Source organism: Oncorhynchus clarkii, chromosome 31 (assembly GCF_045791955.1).
Source record: "Oncorhynchus clarkii lewisi isolate Uvic-CL-2024 chromosome 31, UVic_Ocla_1.0, whole genome shotgun sequence".
NCBI classification, from domain to species: Eukaryota; Metazoa; Chordata; class Actinopteri; order Salmoniformes; family Salmonidae; genus Oncorhynchus; species Oncorhynchus clarkii.
The window spans coordinates 1722418-1731456 of NC_092177.1; the positions used below are offsets into that span (position 1 = coordinate 1722418).

Sequence of the window (9039 nt, forward strand, 5' to 3'; positions counted from 1 at the left end):
CATGATGACTCCTTGCTGTCCCCAGTCCACATGGCCGTGCTGCTGCTCCAGTTTCAACTGTTCTGCCTGTGATTATTATGTGATTATTATTATTTGACCTTGCTGGTCATTTATGAACATTTGAACATCTTGGCCATGTTCTGTTATAATCTCCACCCGGCACAGCCAGAAGAGGACTGGCCACCCCTCATAGCCTGGTTCCTCTCTAGGTTTATAATCTCCACCCGGCACAGCCAGAAGAGGACTGGCCACCCCACATAGCCTGGTTCTCTAGGTTTCTTCCTAGGTTTTGGCCTTTCTAGGGAGTTTTTCCTAGCCACCGCCAACCCTTCACATGGTTTAAGAATAGGTAGACACATTCAGGTGACTGAGCCCCAGGTGACTGAGCCCCCAGGTGACTGAGCCCCCAGGTGACTGAGCCCCAGCGGAGGGAAGAAATGCAACTGCCAACACCAGAGACCGAAGGTATACATTCTAATAACACGTATATCACATAAGCATATTATGCAGACAAGACATCTTAATCATCTATGTTACCCAACTAATTATGATTCATCCACCACAAGACTTGTCTGGCAGCCAGACACTTCAGTCATTTACTGCCTTTTAAAAAAACATAGCAGATATGACTGACTTGCTTAAACAAATGTGGTTTCTACTGACAATTGAGATGTACAAACTATGGCAAAAGGCTACGACAAGTGGATAAGAGGCAATCCGAAATTTCGATTAAGACATTAATGAGCGAGCGACGACGGACGTAGTCAATATAACCATTTGTTCAGCACTTTGAAATGTAGAGCGACAGCACAAAGGGCAAGAAGGTAGAAGACATCAATGCATTGCGCAAAGCAGCCACAACTGTCATTAAGAGTGTCCACGATTGAGTCTTTGAATGAAGAGACTTGAGATAAAACTGTCCAGTTTGAGTGTGCAGCGAACTAGCTGCAGTGAACTGAAAAGACGAGCAACCCAGGGTTATTAACTCCAAGACTGGGGGTTATTTTACAGAGTGAATTTAATTCCTGAATCAACACTATAAATGTTACACTGAAAAATCAACACGGGGCAATTTGCTGTGTATAGAGAAAAGTGCATAAAAGTGAATTCCATTCCATTTACCCGCTTAACTCGGGTGGGAATTCCCCACTATGTGCCAACTGGATGTACTCTGTCAATCTAACCTGTATGCTAAATACACAGAGAAAGAACGAGCTGTTCATAACCCTGTATGACAATAATATGCCATATAAAAACCTAGTGGTCAGCTGAAAAAACTAATCAAATGAAAAGTCGTTCATTCCAGAATTTGGTTTTACTTTTATTACGAGGTTGATAAAAACACAAGTCATCCCACAGTCAGACAGATGAAGCAACAGAAACACTATCTTCTTCTGCTTCTTCTGTGTGTCCATTACATTCCGATCAGGAGGGTCTCCAGGTAAACAAACAACAACAACAACAACAACAAACATGATCGTGAGGTCACTTCCAAAATAGCTCCCTATTCCCGTCTTTTGAGAAGATCACATCAGCACTATAAAGGGAACAGGGTGTCTTTTGAGAAGATCACATCAGCACTATAAAGGGAACAGGGTGCCTTTTGAGAAGATCACATCAGCACTATAAAGGGAACAGGGTGCCTTTTGAGAAGATCACATCAGCACTATAAAGGGAACAGGGTGCCTTTTGAGAAGGTCACATCAGCACTATAAAGGGAACAGGGTGCCTTTTGGGAAGATCACATCAGCACTATAAAGGGAACAGGGTGCCTTTTGAGAAGATCACATCAGCACTATAAAGGGAACAGGGTGCCTTTTGGGAAGATCACATCAGCACTATAAAGGGAACAGGGTGCCTTTTGAGAAGATCACATCAGCACTATAAAGGGAACAGGGTGTCTTTTGGGAAGGTCACATCAGCACTATAAAGGGAACAGGGTGCCTTTTGAGAAGCACAGCTAATCAGTATTCTGAATCTCAGACGTGTCCTAGGCCAGTTTGAGCAGTTCTGTAACCATGACGCCCACCCCGTCAAACACCTCATGTATGGGAGCGTTACACATGAAGGCGGAGGAGGTGACCAGCTTGTTCTTCACATCGATGTGGACCTCCCCCACTTTCTTATTCACGTGTTTACAGCCCAGCTCCTTCATGGAAGTTGCCGTCTGGGCATGGGGCCATCTAGTGGCAGGAGGGAGAAGAAAAGCAGCAGGGTTAAAAACATACTGCTTTGTTCTGTTAAAACATATCAGCACACACACACACACACACACACACACACACACACACACACACACACACACACACACACACACACACACACACACACACACACACACACACACACACACACTGAGACATTGTAACTCACCTCTCACACTCCTTGTCCTGTCCCACAGTGATCTCACACCCCGGCAGGGCCTTAGCAGCTAGGACAGGGGAGATGCAGCACATAGCCAGGGGCTTGCCTGCAGCGTGGAACCCCTTAATCAGCTTCTCTACTTGGGGTTGAACCGTGAACTCCTTCCCCTTCACAGCCCAGTCAGACAGATTTTTAGCCACGCCAAAACCACCTGCAAAACAAAACACAGTTCAGTTGAGAGGAGCACCGCGGAGACCAGTGGTTTGGTCAGGTTTGGGGTTGATGGGAGTAGAATGATTGAAATGAAGTCATAGTGAAAGAGTGATTATATAGTAACAGAGATATAGAATAAAGGAGAGATGATATAGTAACAGAGATATAGCATAAAGGAGAGATGATATAGTAACAGAGATATAGATTAAAGGAGAGATGATATAGTAACAGAGATATAGCATAAAGGAGAGATGATATAGTAACAGAGATATAGAATAAAGGAGAGATGATATAGTAACAGAGATATAGCATAAAAGGGAGATGATATAGTAACAGATATATAGAATAAAGGAGAGATGATATAGTAACAGAGATATAGAATAAAGGGGAGATGATATAGTAACAGAGATAGATTAAAGGAGAAATGATATAGAAACAGAGATATAGAATAAAGGGGAGATGATATAGTAACAGAGATATAGCATAAAGTAGAGATGATATAGTAACAGAGATATAGAAAAAAGGAGTGGTGATATAGTAACAGAGATATAGATTAAAGGAGAGATGATATAGTAACAGAGATATAGAATAAAGGAGAGATGATATAGTAACAGAGATATAGAATAAAGGAGAGATGATATAGTGACAGAGATATAGCATAAAGGAGAAATGATATAGTAACAGAGATATAGAATAAAGGAGAGATGATAAAGTTTTTACTGATAAAATATTAAGACAGGACTGTGTTAGTCAGTACCAGTATCATATTATCAATGTGCTGGTGCTAGATGAAGGAGTAATGCTCACCTGGGATAACGAGGGCGTCGAAGGCGGTGATCTCTAGCTTGGCAAGGTCAGACACATCGCCGCGGGCGATTCGAGCACTCTCCTCCAGGACGTTGCGTTTCTCAGCCGTGGGTTTCCCCTCACAGTGGTTCACTACATGCATTTGGTCCTCGTTGGGGGCAAACATCTGGACCTGGGAGAGGGAAGGGGAGGAGAAGAGAGGAGGAGTGAGGAGGGGGATGACAGGGGGAGGAGAAGAGAAGAGAGGAGAGGATGGGGAGGCGGAGGAGGGTGGAGTAGAGGAGAGGAGTGAAGAGGAGGCGGATGAGGGGTTAGGAGAGGAGGTGAGAGGAAGGAGGAGGAAGAGGAGAGGAGAGGATGGGGAGGCGGAGGAGGGTGGAGGAGAGGAGAGGAGTGAAGAGGAGGCGGATGAGGGGTTAGGAGAGGAGGCGAGAGGAGGGAGGGGGAGGAGAAGAGAGGAGAGGAGAGGATGGGGAGGCGGAGGAGGGTGGAGGAGAGGAGAGGAGTGAAGAGGAGGCGGAGGAGGGATTAGGAGAGGAGGAGAGAGGAGGGGAGAGGAGGGGGAGGAGAGGGGGAGGAGAAGAGGGGAGGAGTGAGCAGGGGGGAGGAGAAGGGAGGAGAGGAGAGGATGGGGAGGCGGAGGACAGGAGAGGAAAGGAGTGGAGGGGGAGGAGAGGGGGAAGAGAAGAGAAGAGAGGAGAGGATGGGGAGGCGGAGGAGGGTGGAGGAGAGGAGAGGAGTGAAGAGGAGGCGGAGGGGTTAGGAGAGGAGGTGAGAGGAGAGGAGTGAAGAAGAGGTGGAGGGGGGGTTAGGAGAGGAGGTGAGAGGAGGGAGAAGGGTAGAAGGGTAGAAGATGGGGAGGAGAAGAGAGGAGAGGATTGGGGGAGAGGGGGAGGAGAAGAGAGGAGAGGAGAGGAGGGGGAGGAGAGGAGAGGGGGAGAAGAAGAGGGGAGGAGTGAGGAGGGGTAGGATGTTAGATACTATTATCTTCTATTAGCCCCAGCCCTAATGTTGACCACCCTTACCTTAGCCCCTAACCTCAATGTAGACCACCCTTACCTTAGCTCGAGTCGTAACCATAATGTAGACCACCCCTACCTTAGCTCCAGTCGTAACCATAATGAAAACCAACCTTACCATCGCCACTAACCCTAATGTAGACCACACTTACTTTAGGCCCAAACCCGAGTGTAGACCACCCTTACCTTAGGCCCTAAACCTAATGTAGACCACCCTAACCGTAGGCCCCAACCCTAATGTAGACCAACCTTACCTTAGCTCCAGCCCTAATGTAGACCACCCTTACCTTAGCAACCTAACCCTAATGTAGACCACCCTTACCTTAGCCCCTAACCCTAACGTAGACCACCCTTACCTTAGCCGCTAACCTTAACGTAGACACTCCTTACCTTAGTCCCTAACCATAATGTAGACCTCAATTACCTTAGCCACTAACCCTAATGTAGACCACCCTTACCTTAGCCCCTAACCCTAATGTAGACCATCCTTACCTTAGTACCTATCCCTGATGTAGACCACCCTTACCGTAGCCCCTAACCCTAACATAGACCACCCTTACCTTAGCTCCTAAGCCTAACGTAGACCACCCTTACCTTAGCCCCTAACCCTAATGTAGACCACCCTTACCTTAGCCCCTAACGCTAACGTAGACCACCCTTACCTTAGGTCCTAACCCTAATGTAGACCACCCTTACCTTAGCTCTAGCCCTAATGCAAACCACCCTTACCTTAGCCCCTAACCCTAATGTAGACCACCCTTACCTTAGCCCCTAAACCTAACGTAGACTACCCGTACCTTAGCCCCTAACCCTAACGTTGACCACCCTTACCTTAGCTCCAGTCATAACCCTAACGAAGACTACCCTTACCTTAGCCGTTAACCCTAACGTAGACCACCCTTACCTTAGCCCCTAACCCTAACGCAGACTACACTTACCTTAGCCCCTAACCCTAATGTAGACCACCCTTGCCTTAGCCCCTAACCCTAATGTAGGCAACCCTTACCTTAGCACCTAACCCTAGCGAAGACCACCCTTACCTTAGCCCCTAACCCTAATGTAGACCGCAATTACCTTAGCCCCTAACCCTAACGTAGACCACCCTTACCTTAGGTCATAACCCTAAGAAGACCACCCTTACCTTAGCCCCTAACCCTAATGTAGACCACCCTTACCTTAGCCCCTAACCCTAACGTAGACTACACTTACCTTAGCCCCTAACCCTAATGTAGACCACCCTTACCTTAGCCCCTAACCCTAATGTAGACCACCCTTGCCTTAGCCCCTAACCCCAATGTAGACAACCCTTACCTTAGCACCTAACCCTAACGTAGACCACCCTTACCTTAGCCCCTAACCCTAACGTAGACCACCCTTACCTTAGCTCCAGCCCTAATGTAGACCACCCTTACCTTAGCCCCTAACCCTAATGTAGACCATCCTTAATTTAGCCCCTAACCCTAATGTAGACAACCCTTACCTTAGCCCCTAACCCTAATGTAGACCACCCTTGCCTTAGCCCCTAACCCTAACGTAGACCACCCTTACCTTAGCTACAGTCATAACCCTAACAAAGACCACCCTTACCTTAGCCCCTAACCCTTATGTAGACCATCCTTAATTTAGCCCCTAACCCTAATGTAGACCACCCTAAACCTTAGCCCCTAACCCTAACCCTAATGTAGACCACCCTTACCTTAGCCCCTAACACTAATGTAGACCACCCTTACCTTAGCCCCTAAGCCTAACGTAGACCACCCTTACCTTAGCCCCTAACCATAATGTAGACCACCCTTACCTTAGCCCCTAACCCTAACGTAGACCACCCTTTCCTTAGGCTCTAACCCTAATGTAGACCACCCTTACCTTAGCCCCTAACCCTAATGTAGACCACCCTTACCTTAGCCCCTAACCCTAATGTAGACCACCCTTACCTTAGCTCCAGCCCTAATGTAGACCACACTTACCTTAGCCCCTAACCCTAGCGTAGACCACCCTTACCTTAGCTCTAGCCCTAATGAAGACTACCCTTACCTTAGCCCCTAACCCTAATGTAGACCACCCTTACCTTAGCCCCTAACCCTAATGTAGACCACCCTTACCTTAGCTCCAGCCCTAATGTAGACCACACTTACCTTAGCCCCTAACCCTAGCGTAGACCACCCTTACCTTAGCCCCTAACACTAATGTAGATTACCCTTACCTTAGCCCCGAACCCTAATGTAGACTACCCTTACCTTAGCCCCTAACCCTAATGTAGACTACCCTTACCTTAGCCCCTAACTCTAACGTATACCACCCTTACCTTAGCCCCTAACCCTAATGTAGGCTACACTTACCTTAGCCCCTAACTCTAACGTAGACCACCCTTACCTTAGCCCCTAACCCTAACGTAGACTACACTTACCTTAGCCCCAAACCCTAATGTAGACCACCCTTACCTTAGCCCCTAACCCTAATGTAGGCCACCCTTACCTTAGCCCCTAACCCTAACGTAGACCACCCTTACCTTAGCTCCAGCCCTAATGTAGACCACACTTACCTTAGCCCCTAACCCTAATGTAGGCCACCCTTACCTTAGCCCCTAACCCTAACATAGACCACCCTTACCTTAGCTCCAGCCCTAATGTAGACCACCCTTACCTTAGCCCCTAACCCTAACCCTGATGTAGACCATCCTTACCTTAGCCCCTAACACTAATGTAGACCACCCTTACCTTAGCCCCTAAGCCTAACGTAGACCACCCTTACCTTAGCCCCTAACCATAATGTAGACCACCCTTACCTTAGCTCTAGCCCTAATGAAGACTACCCTTAGCTTAGGCCTAACCCTAACGTAGACTACACTTACCTTAGCCCCTAACCCTAATGTAGACAACCCTTACCTTAGCACCTAACCCTATTGTAGACTACCCTTACCTTAGCCCCTAACCCTAATGTAGACCACCCTTACCTTAGCCCCTAACTCTAATGTAGACCACCCTTACCTTATCTCCAGCCCTAATGTAGACCACCCTTACCTTAGCCCCAGCCCTAATGTAGACCACCCTTACCTTAGCCCCTAACCCTAATGTAGACTACCCTTACCTTAGCCCCTAACCCTAACCCTAATGTAGACCACCTTACCTTAGCCCCTAACCCTAACGTAGACTACACTTACCTTAGCCCCTAACCCTAATGTAGACAACCCTTACCTTAGCACCTAACCCTATTGTAGACTACCCTTACCTTAGCCCCTAACCCTAATGTAGACCACCCTTACCTTAGGCCCTAACCCAAAAGTAGACCACCCTTACCTTAGCCCCTAACCCTAATGTAGACCACCCTTACCTTAGCCCCTAACCCTAATGTAGACCACCCTTACCTTAGCCCCTAACCCTAATGTAGACTACCCTTACCTTAGCTCCAACCCTAATGTAGACCACCCTTACCTTAGCCCCTACCCCTTATGTAGACCACCCTTACCTTAGGCCCTAACCCTAATGTAGACCTCCCTTACCTTAGGCCGTAACCCTAATGTAGACAACCCTTACCTTAGCTCCGGCCCTGCTGAGGTGGACCAGTACAGCTGACGCCTCGTGGATCTCAGTCCCATCATAGACTCCACACCCTGACAGAATTACGGCTACACACTTCACCATGGCTTCTGCAACACACACACACACACGCACACACACACACACACACGCACACACACACACACCATATGGTCTGGAGTTAGACCAGAACAACAGAATGGAGACAGGGATAGCACTAACAGCTGTTTGATTAAACTGTTCCCCAGACTGTGTCCTTACAAACCCCCTTGTTTTACCATCAATGCAGCTCACTGCACATGGAGGGGCAGGTTACATACACCACATAGCTGAGTGTCCGTGTGTAATGTTACAAAAACCAGATTGATTGGTCAATGTAGTGTCAGGTACACCAAGGCTTGCCTCCCAAATTGCACCCTATTCCCTATATAGTGTACTACTTCTGGTCAATAACTAGTGCACTATATAGGGAATAGGGTGCCATTTAAGATGACTTGGCACCTCCCAGCAGCAACTATTAAACATTTAAAGGCCTCAGGTCCACCGGTGACAGAAGTCTCCTGAAAATCCGAACATGACTGAGTCTCTGGAGGACTGTTTCCAGGTAACAAACAACACAGGAAATACACCACTCTCTCTCTCTTTCTTTATCTCTCTTCCTCCCCCTTCCCGCGCTCTCTCTCTGTCTCCCTCCCTCACTCCCTTTCTCTCTCTGTCTCTCTCCTCCCCCCTTCTTCCCTCCCTCTCTCTCTATGTTTCTAGTCAACAACACCTGGTAGAGGCAGACAGAAACAGGAACTGGAGTGGAGAGTAGAGTCGGTGTAAAGGAACAGAAAGCACAGAGATTTAGATAAGCATCAGTTCACCGATCATTATAAATATTGTAAATGTTGCAAGTCTACATAAAAGTATTGCTGTTGTGTTGTGTATAAAAGACGAAGAATGTTACCACATTTCCAGCCTCAAACCACAATGTTCACCTGGCGTCACATTTCCAACTCTAAATACAACATGAATACTAACGTAATAGGGAAGTAGACTACTAGTTTACTAGCAGCAGTAGTAGTTCTCTCACCTTGTAAAGGTACACTACAGTAGTA

General features: G+C 47.4%; 1 protein-coding gene across 1 annotated transcript in view; it reads right to left on the reverse strand.

The window, feature by feature from the left end:
* Positions 1–1093: 1093 nt before the first annotated feature.
* LOC139390689 (glutamine amidotransferase-like class 1 domain-containing protein 3, mitochondrial) overlaps positions 1094–9039 on the reverse strand; it is a 7991-nt gene continuing 45 nt past the window's right edge. Inside the window, exons 1-5 of the mRNA XM_071137992.1 lie at positions 9015–9039; positions 7937–8049; positions 3385–3556; positions 2374–2575; positions 1094–2183 (exon numbers count right to left, since the gene is read on the reverse strand). The exon at positions 9015–9039 is cut by the window's right edge and continues 45 nt beyond it. Of these exons, the coding sequence (XP_070994093.1) occupies positions 1991–2183; positions 2374–2575; positions 3385–3556; positions 7937–8044 (675 nt within the window). The 5' untranslated portion in view covers positions 8045–8049; positions 9015–9039 and the 3' untranslated portion in view covers positions 1094–1990. The remainder of the gene's footprint in view (positions 2184–2373; positions 2576–3384; positions 3557–7936; positions 8050–9014) is intronic.